We start from the raw sequence: 19151 nt of genomic DNA, 5'->3' as shown, positions 1-19151 counted from the left end.
AGTGTCATTTAATACACTAACAGTGCATTTTTAGCACTGATTATTGTAATGTCACTGGTCCCCAAAAAAGTGCCAAAAATGTCAGTTAGGGGTCCTATCTGTCCACTGCAGTGTCGCAGTCCCGATAAAAAAAAAAAAAATCGTTGCCACCACTACTAATAAAATAAATAAAAGTCCACAAATCTATCCCGTAGTTTGTAAACGCTATAACTTTTGCGCAAACCAATTAAAATATGCTTTTTAGATTTTTTTTTACCAAAAATATATAGCAGAATACAAATTGGCCTGAACTGATAAAAAAAATAAAAAATTTAAAAATGCGAATGTTTTATAGCAGAAAGTAAAAAATGTGGCGTTTTTTCAAAAATTGTCACCCTTATTTTGTTTATAGCGCAAAATCAAAATCGCACAGGTGATCAAATACCACCAAAAGAAAGCTCTATTTGTGGGGAAAAAAGGACATCAATTGTACTTGGGTACAGCGTCGCACAACCGCGCAATTTTCCGTTATAGTAACGCAGTGCCGAATCACAAAAAATGGCCTGGTTATTAAGAGGGTAAAACCTTCTGGGGCTGAACTGGTTAAAACACAATAAACCAAGAATGGTACTCCATTCAAGTACTTGCTGCAAACCACACACTGTAACCTAGGCATGCTGCAAACCACACACTGTAACCTAGGCATGCAAACCACACACTGTAACCTAGGCATGCAAACCACACACTGTAACCTAGGCATGCAAACCCACCATCTTGACCCAGTGCATGGTTTTTAACATAACTTTATTATGTGAAAAAACAGGTCAGAATATTTTCTGTCAGTACACAAGCTAAAAATGCTTAATGAACAGCTGCAGATGTTATACTTAAAAAGTAAAAAGGGAGTTAAAAGTATTCATAGAACACAGAAGTGTGACCCTTCTCAGTCACATTTTTTGCATTAAATGCTAAACATTTTCTCTAAAAAGTGAAAGTGGTCCCAAAACTGAATCCAAAATATAGTAATCTCATACAACTGCTAGTAAATAACATTAAATACACCAGACCAGGCATCACTAAATAGCAGACCATGGTCGAGACCAAATGATCCTACTATCCAGACTGCAGGATTTAGCAGCCTGGGTGTCATCTCCCTCTTGTCCACCACCACTGCCGCACCCATCATCGTCATGGACACTGGGACTTTTCACGTTAACAAGCTGTCAAATAGTTGCTAGGACATGGAGCTTTCAGAAATGACCAATCAGCCGCTAGCCAAATTGAAACTAAGCAGCTACCGACTCAGTTCAGGCCTGTAGCACCTCTCACCCTCTGCTCTGTTGTGTAAGGTAGGACAGTGAAGGGGGGGGGGGGGGGGAGGAAATGTGATACATGGGTAGGACTGAGTTAAAAGGCAGGAGGCAAAGGAGAAATAAAAAGGGAGGACTGATGGGGGGGGGGGGGGGGGGAGAGAATATATGAAGGAAGGACTCTCTCTGGGGGGGCTGTGATACAACACCAATAAAAACAAAAAAATAATAAGGAAGGAGAAAACTGAAGAATCAATCCAAATCATAGCACAAAAATGCAGGATATTCAGACCTCTGCTGGAAGAACATTTACCCGATTCCTCCCTTTTAGAGTGTAAGTGCTAATAAGCTGGGTCCTCCGATTCCTCCAAACTCTTGGTGCTATACAAATCCTGTATAATTTGAAATTCAATACCCCTGCACTAGACAATGACAACTACAAAGTACAAGTAATTGAATTCAACTCCATTCTATTCTTCCAGGCACAGGAAACATGGACACCATTCAGCTTCGACACCTCAGGAACAAAACGGTGTTCTTGGATAGTATGCATTAATTGCCTAGGAAGAAAGACATTTTTAAAAATTTACAATCCATACCAGAGTTCATCTCATAGCCTCTTTAGATCATGTCTTTCCTTACCAGTTTTCTCTTGACATGACATAATGGAGAGTTGGTCGCTGAAATCCATTAAATGTAGAAGATCCAGTCACAGTGTAGGCACCCATGTTCTCAAACAGTATCCAGTCCCCCACCTGCAGCTCTGGTAGGTCACATCGCTCAACAATGCGATCCAATCCATCACAAGTTGGTCCCCAAATGCTGCTAGAGTAGAGACTCTCACCTGGTTTTAATTTCTGCAATAAAAAATAAAATGCAACCTTAAAATCCCAAACACATGCAGGGAAAGAACCCGTACTTTGCCTAATTTATGGTAAAGACAATCAGTAGGGGTTTATACTACAAATTCTATGGTGCACAAAATCCTGACCAACTGCTAGTGCTCATAAACCCGTGACCATACGGAAAAAAAGGAAAAAAAAAAAAACCACACAATCCCCTTTTAAGCAATTGGTCTGTTCTGAGCTTCCTTTAAGCATACCTTTTTATTGACTATGCCCATATCCATTCTATACCTCGTGATCAAGCTGAAGGAGCCATGGATTCCATCGTTTACATAATACATGAGCATTTTTTTGGAAGAATAGTCTTCATCTATGAAAGAAATTAATCAGTTAACAAGTGCATCGAAACGGCAGGTAATGCCTCGTACACACGGTCAGATAATCGTACGACATATCGTTCGAGTAAAGTAGCATGCTACAAAATGTCGAATGCAACCATGTGTACTAACCATATGATTTCTGCCGTACGATTGTGTGAAAGCAACCAGAATGCGTAGCCACGTCTTGGAAGCTTATAGTTATTTCGCTATTTCCGATCATGCGCGGTGTTTGTCGAACGATTTTTAGCGGACGCATAGTGTACTAATTACACGATTGTCGTTCGCGGGGCTATCGTACGACAGAAGTTTTCCTGTTTGTCCCTTCGAATTTTGTTGGACGAACTGTTGTGATCGGCTGTCGAAAGCTGTGTACTAACGATCAGATTATCGTGCAACCAGGTCGAAAGCGAGTTTTTTCGTACGATTATCTGACCGTGTGTACGAGGCATAAGGCTTAAGCAAGATCAGAAACACAAGCAAGTTTTATCCATGTGCACAACATACCATTAGAGCCCATCTGTTCAGTTAGCACGATTTTCTTAGCGATAATATTAATAGCCAGTGTGCATGCTGATGCCACATAGTATCTCCCAGGCTCAGCAATAACTTGCACACCTGATTTAGCAGGGAAATATTTATCCAAGGCTGGATTTATCACAGATGTCATCTAAACAGAATTAAAGAAAATGAGCATTGCTTTTGCACAATTAGGCAAGATGTACATAAGATTGCTTTAGGCGAATTATAAAATGTACTCACAACTGATATGGAACATTTTCTTCAACAAAGAACTACAGGCAAAATGCAGAATTCCATTTAATTCACCCTTTCTAAAAGCAATCTAGTTTGCTCAAGGATTTGCTACATCCATTGAAATTAGACACACTGCTAAAGAGGATTCCCTCATCTTACTGGTATGAGGAGCAGCACTCTAGGAAGGCTGAAAAAATAGGCATAAGGTATTGCCATCCAGATCAAAAGAGCATCTATTTTGCATACATAAATGGCTCAAATCAGGATATGCCATCTTTTCATTGGTTGCGACTTTAAGTTTCACCAAGGCAAAATACTGTTCATTCGAAACCTAAACTAGACAGGGAGGTCGGAAACAATGTACCCAATGGCACAAAAACAGACTGCTCACTCCAGCTTACTTCCTTTCCCAATATTGGAGAGTATGTGCATTAGGTTTCCAGTTACACTGAATTTATAGCCTTAATTCTAAGTCACAACCATAAAAACATAGAATCCTGTGGCTTTATCAATTTGTGTATCCAACTAAATCACACTTTGTGCTCTATGTACTCAAGTTTTTCGTTTAATTCCTGCACACAGAAGTGTTGCTATAATGCTAGTTCCGAAGGATTCAGAGGAAGGAGTATACAGTTCTCCCTATTGGATTTATGACGCAAGATAATCACAGACTGCGGAATTACAACATGTTTGGCACAAAGAGTGGATGATCCACATGTATGTAAACTTTCATTACTTTACAAACCCAGCCATCTGTTAGAAGTTTCTAAAAATTCTAAATATATACTTAGAGATTATTAGAGCCAATGGCAGCTACATGGCTTTTACCCCTAAAGCAGGCCATATATTAAGCAATTTTCTTTCCTGCAACAGGTTGCAGGAAAGAAATGCTTAAAATTCCTCCATCAACACGGTTAGTGTTGAGGAATCCATCCCTTGGAGCTTTTGTATTCTGACAGTGGGAAGTTTCCCAGCACTCCATGATTGACCAAAATATTCCAACAGGCTAGTTGTACTGAAGTCAATCAAGCGATCACCCTCAGTACAACCAGCCTGCCCATACGTAGATCAAAATTTGGGCGGTTCTTGCTGAACTGGCCGAATTGAAGTCTACGGCTAGATTAAGAATCACAATAAAGAACATTTTTACCTCTTCAAATTTCAGCCTGGAATTCTCAGATCCAGGGAAGCCACCGCCAATGTCAAGTAAATGCATGTTGAAGCCTAGTGCAGCTCCCATATCAAAGACGTAGCGAGCATCGGATATAGCTTGTACAAAGGTTTGTGGGTCTCTGCAGCCACTGCCAACATGAAAGCTAAAGAAAAGGGATAGAAGACAATGTGATACTCCAGACTCATCTGTACATCTTAAACAAGGATTTTTAAACGCCTAATGTTTAGAAAATAAAAGCTATTCCGATTGTGTTGATCCAGACATGATGTAGGGAATTATGGAGCTTTCAACTATCATGATGAATACATTTGTTACTTCTCCAAGTGTCCTCAAATAATAATCAGCCCTTATTAGAGATGGGCCAAACTACCCCCTGTGCGCAAAAATTTGGAGCGGAATAATGAAACCCATTGAAGTCTATGGGACCTGAACAGGAAAAAAATAAAGTTCCCATTTTTAGGGCTTAGATGCAAGTTATTGGGCATACAAAATGGATATATGGTGGTACTGCCCTGGGGGCAGGGGGGACATATCAATGAAAACAAAAAGGTTTGTAAAAAAAAAAAAAAATGAGCAGTGATTTATTGATGCTAAAAAAAAAAAAAAAAAAAAATACATATACACACATATTATATATATATATATATATATATATATATATATATATATATATATATATATATATATATATATATATATATATATATATATATATATATATATAATTATAAATAAATAATAAAAAAAATTGAAAAATTTTAAATATAGTGCCTGGGGGGGTCCCCTTGGTGTGCTTGTAAAGTGGCGCATCTGTACCGTGTATAGAATCTGCTGTAGCACAGATTGTATTTTTTTTGGCTTTATAAATGTAGAGTTTAGGCAGCATCTGTGATGCGTTTCCTGTTTTAGGTGGGAGGAGACCCATCATCCACCATTTTTAAAGGTGGTCACATACAAGTATCAGAGGAGCAACAGGCAAATCTACACTAATCCTCCATAAAAAGCTTACCACCTACAAAAATGGGGATGGGGATGGGTATGGGTGTTGCCCTGGAAGACTTTCTAGAAAAAGTTACTAGGTACCAACTGTTTTTCTCAAGTCGTCCTTCAGGGCAGCATCTGAGGATTTAGCGAGTAACACTACGGAAAGGTGGGGGGGTGGGGTCTACAGCCTGGCAGATCTTGTCTGGCGTAACTCCCACTTTCTCCACATATAAAGATGGTCAGGCCCTGGTAGAATGGGCTGCAAATCCCTTGGGTGGTACCTGGTTGAGATTGATAGATGTAAGAGATGCTAGTCTGATCTAACTGCCAGCTCTGTGGAGCTATTGAGGCAAACCCCTTCCTCTGTCCATACTGATGTCAAAGATTTGGGAAAGGAACACTGACTCCACTGAGGTTCTACCTATGCCTATGAAGAGTAGGAGGGAACCCCTAATTAAATCAGTTTTAGGAATCATACTGAAATTGATTACTCTGTGGCCCATTGGAATAATGTTTTACGCACTGGAGACAATAGGGACCAAAAGCCCCCTACAGCGGTGATCAGAATGCCACCCTACAAAAATGGTCACAAAAAACATTGCTATGATGCCACTTGGGTTGCTAAGTGTCATTGGCCCCAGGACCACTCAGGCACCATCCAATGAGCAGCCAATAAGGCAATGCAAGCATGCTTTCTCTCCCTGGTTGGGTCTGAAATTAGCCAAGATCACCCATACCTAAAATCGGAGTGAACTACTGTAAAGACTATAGAGACTGGAGCATAAAACTGTATAGTAGAATTCCACGATGCCTAGACCATATTTACCACTGCAAGTCCTGATATGTCCAAATAGCTACTTAAAGCATGGAAAGCATGGACAACCAACGCCCTTGACCATCAGTGTAGAAAGTAATGACCAGGAAAGCGCTCTGACCACAAAAGAAATACACAGAAATACACCTGGTAGACTGCCAATCAGTTACTACGCATATGAGCAATCATACAGTACATTCTTGCATACGCAATACAACGGTCCCTCATCTGAATGCAAATGTCAGGTGTTCTTCCTGTGTATCAAGTCTGAGAATCTGAATGTGTGAGGTAGGATTGTCTGCTGGATGAAGCCTCAGGAGCTAGGTCTCCAGGCAGTCCATATACATGGAAAGATACAACCCAGTCAGGCTCCTACCCAGAGGCCTGATCCCCAAACCACACACATTATGTATAAAGACAAACATATTGCCAAATGCAAATAGTTGGAGTTAAAGCAGTATGCGTATAATCAAAGCTTCCCAAATCATGGCCCTTGCGGCAGAGGCCCATGCAGAAAGTAGACTCAGTAGTAGCAAATAAACAGTCACAGATAATGGCAAAAGCCTTGGTCTGCAACGTGGAGAACTTTAGTTGAACATTCACAACTAGATGTCCATTACCTGATAGTCTATTTCATGTCCAAACAAGATCATAAAGTGGAGACAAAATAACATATTGAAAAATAATAAACTGCAGAACCATCATAGAAGTTTTAGCAGCCAAGACTCGTGCCCTCCATGTGTAATTGCCACCTGAATATATATTCAAAGGGATGCAGTAGAAACAACTGAACCCCCATGTCATTCTATAAAGAACACATGAAAAAGAGTTCTGTGTAAATCCACCATCAGGGCCGGCCTGAGGTGTTCAGGCGCCCTGTGCGAGCTAATCCTGTACTGCCCCCCCCTGCCCTTCTTCACCCCTCGCCCCCTGGTCACCTAAACATACACAAAGAGGAAAAAAATATTTGTAACAAATAATTTGTTTTAATAACAGTTAAAAGTGCATGCGCAAACAATTACAATAATAACTGGATAGACTGGTAACAATGATGTATATTAAATACAGAATAAATACAGAAAAAACAGCTAACAGTGCAATCTTTTTAACATTGTTTTTGAGAAATAATAATATTTGTGCAAATGCAATAATACTGTACCTGGGAACATTGGTAAACCTAATATGCACCTTCTGACGCTGTACCCAAACAAAATTTACGTCCTTTTTTCCCCACAGAGCTTTCTTTTGGTGGTATTTGATCACCTGTGCGATTTTTACTTTGTGCTATAAACAAAAAAAGCGTGAATTTTGAATAACAATATTTTTCAAATTTTTTTTATATGAAATTCCCCCCCCCCCCCCCCCCCAAAAAAAAAAAATGTAAAAAAAAAATATCACATTTTTAAATTTTTGGCCAATTTGTTTTCTGCTACCTATGTTTGGAAAAAAAAAAAAAAAATCATAATAAGCGTATTTTGATTGGTTTGCGCAAAAGTTATTGCGTTTACTAACTATGGGAAAGATGTCATTTTTGGTGTTTTTTTTTTTTTAACGAGTAATGGCGGCGATATGCGATTTTTTTGCGGGACTGCGACATTGCGGCGGACAGATCGGACCCTTGACTGACATTTGACACTTTTGGGGGTTACCAGTGACATTACTACAGTAATCAGTGCTATAAATATGCACTGTTACTGTAAAAATGACACTGGCAGGGAAGGGTTAATGTATGCCTGATGCTTACTAACGTGTGTGGGGGGAGGTGACTGAGTGACACAGGGACAGATGTGGACTGCTATGCTGTGGACAGCTATGCTGAACCCTGCAATCTGTCACTTAGGAGATCCGCCCGCTTTGTTTACACAAGCGGGCGGATCTCCAAACTCGATTCCCCAACGATCGGGGAAGAGCGGCGGTGATCACCGCCACTCCTACCCTGGCCCGACTCCCGCTGTGACTGAATACAGCGGGAGTGAGCCTCCTGTGGCGCGCATGCGCCGCCCACAAGGGGAGGAGTCCAACGACGTAGGTCTACGTCGCTGGACGGGAACGAGCCACTTTGCCGCAGTAGAGCTCCAGTGAGCGGTCGGCAACTCAAAATACAATACAACTTTACGTGCTTTTGCCTTTGCAAACTCATCAATCGCGTTGTTCATGTCCAACGTCTTCAATACATTACTTTCAATGGATAATACTGATAAAGAGGTTAGTCTGTCATCAGTCATTGATGATCTCAGATATGTTTTAATGAGTTTTAACTTGGAAAAGCTGTGTTCTCCTGACGCCACAGAAACTGGAATTGTTAATAGAATCCGAAATGCTATCCACAGGTTTGGAAATGTGTCAGTCAGGCCATTTCTCACTATGAAATTGAATGTATGGCGGGGTGCTGTGACATCTTGAGGTAGTAGGCTTTGAATATGCCAAAGCTCTTCCGAAAGATCTAGAGTCTAGAGTCGATCGAACCCAGGTTAAGAACCACTGATCTAGACCATTAATGTCCGATTGGCTGCTCTTCTCTAATGCCTTCTGTAACTGCAGGCAACAGTCCCTTAAGTTCTCTTGCTGGAAGTTGTCTCATGTTGTATAGAAATCTCCATACTTTGTTGTGTTGTTCCATCTGAGTAAAACGCTCCTCCAAAGATTTAGTAGCAGTATCAACCAAAACCTAAAAAAAATCAATCTTAAATTTCTTAGTGGGATCTGTTAAGGTTCATCTTGGCTTTCATATTCAAACAAGGCTTTTTTTCTGTGAATACGAGAAGGCTTAAAAACAGGCTCCACATTCACTTTTTCTGCTAGTTCCTTTGCAATTTGAAAGGACCTTTCAAATCCAGACTCGCTGAAATTTATTAAAAAATGGTGACATTTGTGGATTAGGTCTGAGACTAAAATTATATCAGCAGCCTCATTCTGCATAGCCTTGCTAACATTAACTTGGTACAATATCTCATACCAAAAACACAATGACATTGTGAATTTGAACTCCACGATTTGCTGAGCTAGTGTGTTAGCCTAATGACAAATGTTTGGTTCAGTGTGGGTTTCCTCAGACAAAACAATCAATGCTTCTTGTATTTCGCCTAGATTATGTCTTAGTGATTTAAGACAATTTCTACGGCATTCCCCCTGCGTGGTGCACAAAGGTTTTAAAGTGAGGCCAGAAACATGGTCAGACATAATTTTCCATCTCTTTACTGATCCTGAGAATAGAACATGAAGGCGCTGAATAATACCAAATAGTTGCATTGATTCCTTGCATGAGCGTACTGCATCTCCAATTACAAGATTAAGACAATGACAGCCACATGGTACAAATACTGCTCTTGGGTTGATGTTTAAAATTTTGGATTGAACTCCAGTCGTTTTTTCCTGCCATATTGGCTCCATTGTCATAACCTTGTCCACGACAATTATCAATATCCAAATTTTTTTCTGAAAGAAATTCGAGGAAATCACTTAATGCTTTTCCAGTTGTATCCTCTACTTTATTGAAACCGAGGAAATGTTCCTTTACTTGAAAATTTCCGGAAACGTCTTCCAAAAATCGAATAGTAAAAGACATTTGCTCCTTATGGCTAATATCTGGAGTGCAGTCAAGAATAATTGAGAAATATTTTGCATTTCTGCAGCGTTGTAAAATGTCCTCAATTACCTTTCGCCATAAGATTTATTATTTCCTCAATTACCTGTTTCGCCATAAGATTATTTCATTTTGAATTGTTTTTCCGCAGTAGTGGTCTGCAGTTTTTTTTTTTTATACCACCCTGCGCAAGTGTTCTGCCATCACACTGTCATATTTTCCTAATAGTTCTACGAGACCTAAAAAATTTCCATTATTGGATGTAAAAAGTCAATCTGAAGATCCTCTGAAGGCCAGATTACGCTCTGCTAAAAACTGGCCAATGCTTAACAGCCTCTCCATCACAGATCTCCAGTGTTGCCTTTCATGGCTCATGAGATTTTGATAGTTTTGATCAATCGCATGTTTTGATTTCAGCCTCAGTTGTGTTTCATGCCACATCTGCTGGGCTGTAAAATGAACACTGGTGTTTCATGTGATTTCAAAATACCTGACATATGTGTCCAGTCATCTGATCCTCCAAGGGCAAGCAATGTTTTAGGATTCTTATTAAATAATTTACAAGAGCAACAGAATACTTTATTGGCAGATGAGTATACCAATCATCGTCGTTTTTGCTCTTCACCACTGTCTAATTTCCTTTTGTAATATGCTGAAGAAATGCCCATTATAGGCATCTTTTTTAAAAATCAACATCTTGCACCTGTACAGGACCAACCTCTAAAATACCATCAATGTTCATAGAAATCAATTTTGGCCACAAAGCAGGATCTGTGAAGCTTGATTTTTCACATGTGCTTAGGTTTCATCAAAAGACACTGGGCCAGAAGGTGTATTAGCATCCTCTTCTTCCAAAGAGGTTCTAAATGTTGAAGGCTCACTGAGCTGAACATGCACATTACTTGGCTACTGCAGCTTTCTTCATCTTTTTCTTCTGTGGTTTGTAAACCACTAGCTGCTGGTGTTACAAATATTTTTTTTATTGCTCCAGCACTCTTTTGGTCCTCCAAATCCATAAGGGCCCTCCGTTTTATATTCTGAGCACCTGACAATTTTTTTAGGACCCATAATGCTGCAACACAATACAATAAAAAATACATATGTATGTAAAAGAAAGGCCATTTAAGTATGGATACAAACAAATTATCGGTTTGCAGCGGTCCATCCAAGATTAGCAGCAGCAGCATACAGATATTAACCACTTTACCGCTGAGTACCGTAGTACTACTGCGGCAAAGTGGCTCTTGTAGGTCTGACTACGTAGACCTACGTCGCCAGACTCCTCCCCTGTAGGCGGCGCTCGCGCGCCGCCGGAGGCGCGCTCCCGCTGTTTTCATTCACAGCGGGAGTCGGGCCAGGGGAGGAGCAGCGGCGATCGCCGCTGCTCTGCCCCGATCGTCGGGGAATCCAGTTTGGAGATCCGCCCACCTGTGTAAACAGAGCGGGCGGATCTCCTCAGTGACAGGGAGTGACAGATCGGACTGTTCAGCATAGCTGGGCATCCGATCTGTCCCTGTCTCACACAGTCACCTCCCCCCCCACACGTCAGTAAGCACCAGGCATACATTAACCCCTCCCCTGCCAGTGTCATTTTTACAGTAACAGTGCATATTTATAGCACTGATTACTGCAGTAATGTCACTGGTACCCCCAAAAGTGTCAAAAATGTCAGTCAGGGGTCCGATCTGTCCGCCGCAATGTCGCAGTCCCGCAAAAAAAAAAAAAAAAAAAAAAAAAAAAAAAAAAACACCAAAAATGACAAATCTTTCCCTTTGTTAGTAAACGCAATAACATTTGCGCAAACCAATCAAAATACGCTTATTGCGATTTTTTTTTACCAAACATGGGTAGCAGAAAACAAATTGGCCAAAAATTTAAAAAAAAAAAAAAAAAAAAAAATGGTTTTTACATCTTTTTTGGGGGGAATTTCATATAAAAAAAAAAAATGTTAAAAATATTGTTATTTTTTCAAAATAAAAGCTCTTTTTTTGTTTATAGCGCAAAAAAGTAAAAAAACCGCACAGATGATCAAATACCACCAAAAGAAAGCTCTGTTTGTGGGAAAAAAAGGACGTAAATTTTGTTTGGGTGCGGCGTCGCATGACCGCGCAATTTTCAGTTAAAGTCGCACAGCGCCGAATCGCAAAAAGTGGCCCAGACGTAAGACAGCAAAATCCGCTCCTACATATAAAAATCATCATTCTTTTGCTAGAAAATTACTCAGACCCTAGGGAATAAAATGGCGTCCATTGCAACCTTTTAGGTCACACTATTTGCACAGCAATTTTTCAAACACTTTTTTTTTTGAGAAAAAAAAAAAAAACACACTAAAGTTAGCCCAATTTTTTTGTATAATGTAAAAGATGTTATGCCGAGTAAATAGATACCCAACATGTCACACTTTGAAATTGCGCACACTCGTGGAATGGCGCCAAACTTAGTTACTTAAAAATCTCCTTAGGCAACGCTTTAAAAAATTTTACAGGTTACCAGTTTAGAGCTACAGCGGACGTCTTGGGCTAGAATTCTTGCTCTCACTTTAAAGTTTTTGGCGATGCCCCACATGTATAGATTTAACGCAGTTTACATATGCCGCCGCAACATTTGTATGCATTGGCTGGTAAGATTATAAATATACAAGTTTTATTACAGAGTATATCCAATATTCAGGTTGGTGATTCACTCTAATTATTCCTCCTCAAAAAGGCAGGGACTTTACGAGGTGCATGTGAAACAGGCCAAAATGAATAAATAATGCAGCACCAAAGTGCAAAAAATGATTACAGAGTACAAACGGTGATGGAATAAAAATGTGAACTCACATAAAAAATTCCTCAATACCGTGACTGTAAACTAATGAGTATACAATGATAGCACACCTCAAATAAATAGTGCAACAAAAATGTGCATTAAAATACAGTGCATTAGATGTGTACCACGAATATTAAATAAATCTCAATACACAAATCTATCATATAATGTGCTAAAAAACCTGGGTGCTCCAAACAAAAAGTCCCCAATAAACTTTTTCTTCTTCCACATGTGAAACAGGCACCTCCATCCCTATTCTAGACAATGAAGGGGAGGATATAAGGGACTTAACATAAGACAAATAAAATATTATGCAAAATACAATAATAAAAATAATATGTTTATTACAACATAATTGCATTGGTAATGGCAATTACATACATGTATACATTACACTACATACATGTATGTAACTGCCATTACCAATGCAATTATGTAGTAAACATTTTTATGTATTATTTTATTGTATTTTACTACTTACTTTTTTTTCCCCTTATGTTAAGTCCCTTATATCCTCCCCTTCATTGTCTAGGCTAAATACTTTTTATTTTGTATTATTTATCTTAAAAAAGTAGATGCACAGCACAGGGCTCAGTGACTTACCGTTCTGTGTGGACGGTGACTTTGCATTTAAATATGGCGCCTCCTGGCGCTTAGACGCCACTGCGCATGCGCTGTCTGCCTGAGAATAGCCGAGCGTGTGCGGGATTTCCCGAGCAGCTGCGCCTGCGCAGTGTGCCTTTCGGGGGCCGGCAGCAGCCTTTTTTTTTTCCAGGTGCCGATGCATTGATCTTCACCCAGTCCCAGGGCAGGGGGACCTGGCAGCACCTGCTGGTGTGACTCGTTTGGACTCCACTGATGTGAGTAACTAACTGCGACTCACAGTCTGAGCTGTGATGGCCGCACGGCGACCCTGTTGCCCATGGCGCCCCGTGCGGCCGCACAGCTTGCGCACCCCAAAGGCTGGCCCTGTGCACCATCATACGGAAACTTCTGGAAAAAACCTGCTTCTAAGAGAAGGCTTATTAGTAACAGCATAGATGGAGCAATAGTTTATGAAATGCAGTCACAGATTGCAAATTCAATTTGCAAAACAAAAAGGAAATCTAGTTGAACTACAGCCACCAGAGATCCTGCCCCCAATATATCCACTTCATGTGTATGTTCAAGATAGACAAAATACTAGCATGCTTCAGAACCCTAAGGACAGTCATGGTGCATTCAACTAAGACCCCCTGGTCTGAAATTAGGGCTGCCACCTTGTCCCTTTAAACCAGGACACAATTATACAGCTTCTGTGGCTGATTAAATTCACTATGGCACTTTTTCACTGCAAGTACCGGCTCAGCTCCACTCGGCACTGCTCGGCTCAGTTTGCTTTTCCACTGCGTGGTACGAGTCAGCACCTTTCGGCACTGTATAGGCTCTACTCGGTTTGCTTTTCCACTAAAGCAGTAAGTGGGTGGGATTACAACGATTCTCTGACCAATCAGTGGCTAGTAGTGACAAACAATCAAGGCTGCATGCGAAGGATTGTGGGATATGGTATAGGTACGGAACGCTTGGAACCACAACCAAGGTGGTACTGTTTAAGCGAGCCGTACCATGTAGTGGAAAAGCGTTGCTGTACCAAACCGTTCTAACACGTACTATGCGGTACCATGCAGTGGAAAAGCGCCAAACTGTTCCGTTCCATGCAGTGGAAAAGCACCATTAGTGCCTTATGTGCATTATATTAGCCTCAGAACTTGTGTAATATGTGTCCTGATTTAAAGGGATGAGGTGGCATCTCTATCTGCAATGCATACCCAATTGAGATTTATGCCATCAAGCAGATAACAGAATCCAGGACCTAGGTAAAAAAACTTGCTCTGTGGCTACCAATGCATTTACATCTATCCAGTGGAAGTAGTGGGTGACTTAAAGTAAAAAGCGTGAAGGTGAGCGCACCAAGTGGTGTGTGTATAGTGGATACTAGTAACCCATGATAGGTACAGCTTCCACTCCTCCCTGACCATGGCCAAATGTTTAGTTGGAATGAGAAAAGTACACTGAAGTAATCTCTCAGGTGAGAAGCACCCCAAAGTCTCAATTCCTGAGGTCTTCGACTAGCCATACATTATACAATCCCTAATTCGATACAATTGAAAGTGTTTAGTTTTGACCTCATATCACACGGTCTTTGGTAAATCCAAAGGAAAATTGCACAACAATTGAAAATGCATGGCCAGCCTTAAACTGGTCAGTCCTGGTAGTAAATTAAAGCTGCCGACAATCTGAGCCTGAAAATGTGTCCAGAGCAGTCAGAAGTAAACCACCTGCCTGCAGGGCCGGACTGGCGTACCGGGATACCGGGAATTTCCCCGGTGGGCCGCCGGCCCTGGGGCCGCTTTAAGATGCGGCAGCTTTAAGCATTGGAACCGCGCCGCGGCCGCGCTGTGATGGCGGCTGCAGCCCCGGCCCCGCTGTGCTCCAGTGACAGATACATTCTTGGAGTCTTTCCTACGTCAGCCGCTATGAGCGGCATGACGTCACATCCGGCGGGAGCGGCTGCGCGGCGGTGGATCATCTGACTGTCTGCATGACGGTCACGGCGCCGATCCCTCCCACACCTCACAGAAGCCAGCAGCAGCGGTAGCAGCATGATCGCAGCCAGGTCACACTGTGTGACTGAAGGAAGAGTGGAGCGGAGCGGAGCAGAGCCTGAGACAGCACAGCCAGGCAAGTGTAAATGGTCTGGGGCCTGGGGGACCTCGTCCTCTTGCATTTGGGGGAGAGAATCAGCATATTAGGGCCCCTAATGCTAACCTACCCCCCCCCTCATACAATGCTTACCTGCCATCCCCCCTGGGGCCCCTCCCCCTAATACAATGCTGTTCCCCTCCTCCTAATACAATGCTAACCCCCCTCCCCCTAATAAAATGATGACCTCCCCCTAATACAATGCTGATCCCCCCCCCCCCCCAAATTTAGGGGGAGGGAGGGGAAACAGCATTGTATTAGGGGGAGGTCATCATTTTATTAGGGGGAGGGGGGTTAGCATTGTATTAGGAGGAGGGGAACAGCATTGTATTAGGGGGATCAGCATTGTATTAGGGGGAGGGGGGTAAGCATTGTATTAGGGCCCCTGATAATTCTGCCATGTCCTGTGCCATGTCCGCACAGCCTCTGACGTCCTGTGCCATGTCCGCACAGCCCCTGACAAGTCCTGTGCCATGTCCGCACAGCCCCTGACATTTCCTGTGCCATGTCCGCACAGCCTCTGACATTTCCTGTGCCATGTCCGCACAGCCCCTGACATGTCCTGTACCATGTCCGCACAGCCCCTGACAAGTCCTGTGCCATGTCCCCACAGCCTCTGACATGTCCTGTACCATGTCCGCACAGCCCCTGACATGTCCTGTGCCATGTCCGCACAGCCCCTGACATGTCCTGTGCCATGTCCGCACAGCCCCCGACATGTCCTGTGCCATGTCCGCACAGCCCCCGACATGTCCTGTGCCATGTCCGCACAGCCCCTGACATGTCCTGTGCCATGTCCGCACAGCCCCTGACATGTCCTGTGCCATGTCCGCACAGCCCCTGACATGTCCTGTGCCATGTCCGCACAGCCCCTGACATGTCCTGTGCCATGTCCGCACAGCCCCTGACATGTCCTGTACCATGTCCGCACAGCCCCTGACATTTCCTGTGCCATGTCCGCACAGCCCCTGACATGTCCTGTGCCATGTCCGCACAGCCCCTGACATGTCCTGTGCCATGTCCGCACATCCTCTGACATCTCCTGTGCCATGTCCGCACATCCTCTGACATCTCCTGTGCCATGTCCGCACATCCTCTGACATCTCCTGTGCCATGTCCGCACATCCTCTGACATCTGCTGTGCCATGTCCGCACATCCTCTGACATCTGCTGTGCCATGTCCGCACATCCTCTGACATCTGCTGTGCCATGTCCGCACATCCTCTGACATCTGCTGTGCCATGTCCGCACATCCTCTGACATCTGCTGTGCCATGTCCGCACATCCTCTGACATCTGCTGTGCCATGTCCGCACATCCTCTGACATCTGCTGTGCCATGTCCGCACATCCTCTGACATCTGCTGTGCCATGTCCGCACATCCTCTGACATCTGCTGTGCCATGTCCGCACATCCTCTGACATCTCCTGTGCCATGTCCGCACATCCTCTGACATCTCCTGTGCCATGTCCGCACATCCTCTGACCTCTCCTTTACCATGTCTTTTACTACTTTTAACTAGAATTTGCTCTTTTATATATATAAAGCCCTATATGCTTTTATAACTATCTTATCTATGATAGTACACTCTTCAAATTTGCTTTAAAATGCATGGCTTTCCCTTTTATGAACAAGAAAATAATGGCGTTATGCTGTTGGGCCGGTATAATAATGCTATGGGGCTGGTATGAAATTTTTTCCAGGGCTGAATTTTATTCCCAGTCCGGCCCTGCCTGCCTGTGATAACAAGCAGTCATTAGGCACAGGTTTGTTTATGCGGGCCCTTGAATAGACAACTAGTCCAAGATCCAGTCAATTATATGTTGCAGAATCCACACCAAAATCAAGCACAAAGACCTGATTGCACCCAGACTGAAGGGTGAGGATGGGGTCCTACTTTTACAGTAGAGACTAATCCTTTTAGGACTCCCAGGTATTCTTTTGCCACAGGTTTGCTTATGCACTTTTGGCAAAGATTTTGGCCCAGCTGGCTGCCATTTGCCCTCATAGGAAGCATATGCTTAGGGAGGGAATCTACGCTGCTAGCCAAAAATCGCTACTACCATAAATTAGCATTATTCACATAGTGGTTTGGCAAGTACAGGTGGTGGCCTTAGCATGCTCTGGCTTACCTTGGAGGGGTCCTGGCTTGCAGGCTCTGCAGAGCAGGATGGTGCAGCATTCAATATGTTCAGCTTCAAGCAAACATTCAACACCATGTTCCTTGAAAGCTTTTCTGCCCCAGCCCACCCCAACTACCCCATCAGTAGTATGAGTGGACATTTACCTGCCAATAGTGTGCGCTGTCCTCCCTGCTGCAGAAGGTGTCTGGCTCGGTACGATTAAGGTTACATGTTCCAAAAAACGCCACCTTGGCAGAACCAGAAGGGATGTCACTTGCTGCACCCAATCAGGATGTACCTGCAAGTGACGCAACCAGAAGGGTGGTGTATCACACATCTGCTCATACCTCTACCAAGATGGTGCCGGACAGAAGTGATGTCACCACATCCCAGGAGCAAGACACTCATCTTGGTCCACCATGTGCTCCAGATCACAGCAGGTAGGAGCCAGTGCCTGGGGGAGAAACAGCAAGTGCCCCTCTGCCTCCTGGCCTTGCAGCAATGGGTGAGACACTCAGGGTGCTATCCGTTCAATTCTTGCAGATGGGGGGGGGGGGGGGGACCGATATGCTTACCCTCCAGTGGGAGCGAAACCTCAGGCAAAAAAGGAGGGAGTAACCCAGAGGGGGGGGGGTCCTCTAGTTGCCCCTGTCCTGAAGCTGCCTAACCTAGAGGCTTGTGCAGGCAGGCAGACAGGGAGGCTCTTGCAACTAGCACAGAGCCTAGAAGTAAACTGCTTGTAGCTCCTGTTGGTTTGGAGGAAACAAGAACTGAGGCATGAGACGACCTTTTAAAATATTGGATGATGCGTTTCCTGTTTTAGGTGGGAGGAGGAGACCTCTCTCTAAGATGCTGCCCTGAAAGACGATTTGAGAAAATGACATTTTCACTGCATGCTCTCCATTATAAATGGCTTGGGGAACCAGTCTGTATGGTGAGGTCACATTTTAGTACACTCAGAACAAGTTCAGAATTTATCCCAAAAAAATCTCTAGTCTGTTTTACAGACTAGAAGAAATAACAGGTGTGGAAAAATTGGGCTTTGGGTGTTGGTCTCCTCACACTGTAACCCTATATTGGATGTACTCTTGATGAAAGCAAGAATTGGCTTTGCTGGCAAAAAATAAAACATGCACCTGTCAAATTGGTGCGGAAAAATTGGTCCTTGGGTGCGAATTGTGCCCATGAAACCTAACCAAAAAAAGTTTCACAATAAAAATCACCACACACACAAAGCTAGGCAGCCTAGTCAGACTTGCACAGATGCCACTCCCAAAAACACTTTATATCTGAATCAGTGGGGCTTGATAGCTGCTTCTAATCCAGGAATGGTAAAATTCTGACAAATGTCAGCCGGTCAATAGAGTTTGTAGACAGACGCGCTCTTTATCTGTCACAAAACCTCTGGCAGCATGCTGGATGCAGGGCAGCCCAACTGCATACTGGGCAAGTTCTGGCCAGTGGTCTACTTTCATGACCCAGTAAACACTGGATCATCAACTGAAAAGCTCTCCATATCAGTTTTCGCCTAGATAATCTCCCACCAAATGATGCAGACACAGTTAATGGGATGTGGAAGCTGACAGCCCTGGGCAGAGGACTTGCAAAAAAAAAAAAAAAAAAAAAAATGAAAAAGCATCTGAGGCAGCCCCCT

General features: G+C 43.0%; 1 protein-coding gene across 1 annotated transcript in view; it reads right to left on the bottom strand.

Moving 5' to 3' along the window:
- Positions 1–1725: 1725 nt before the first annotated feature.
- The window catches only part of LOC309550411 (ornithine decarboxylase 1-like), a gene marked incomplete at both ends in the record, with an annotated part of 92030 nt that continues 74604 nt past the window's right edge, over positions 1726–19151 (bottom strand). Inside the window, 5 exons of the mRNA XM_082250795.1 lie at positions 1726–1849; positions 1932–2146; positions 2392–2504; positions 3019–3181; positions 4418–4583. Coding sequence (XP_082106921.1) covers positions 1726–1849; positions 1932–2146; positions 2392–2504; positions 3019–3181; positions 4418–4583 — 781 coding nt within the window. The remainder of the gene's footprint in view (positions 1850–1931; positions 2147–2391; positions 2505–3018; positions 3182–4417; positions 4584–19151) is intronic.

This window comes from Pelophylax lessonae (genome assembly GCF_965119305.1).
Source record: "Pelophylax lessonae genome assembly, chromosome: 3".
Classification (NCBI taxonomy): Eukaryota; Metazoa; Chordata; class Amphibia; order Anura; family Ranidae; genus Pelophylax; species Pelophylax lessonae.
The sequence above is the reverse complement of the archived record's forward strand: the minus strand, read 5'-3'. Positions and strand labels throughout refer to the sequence as shown.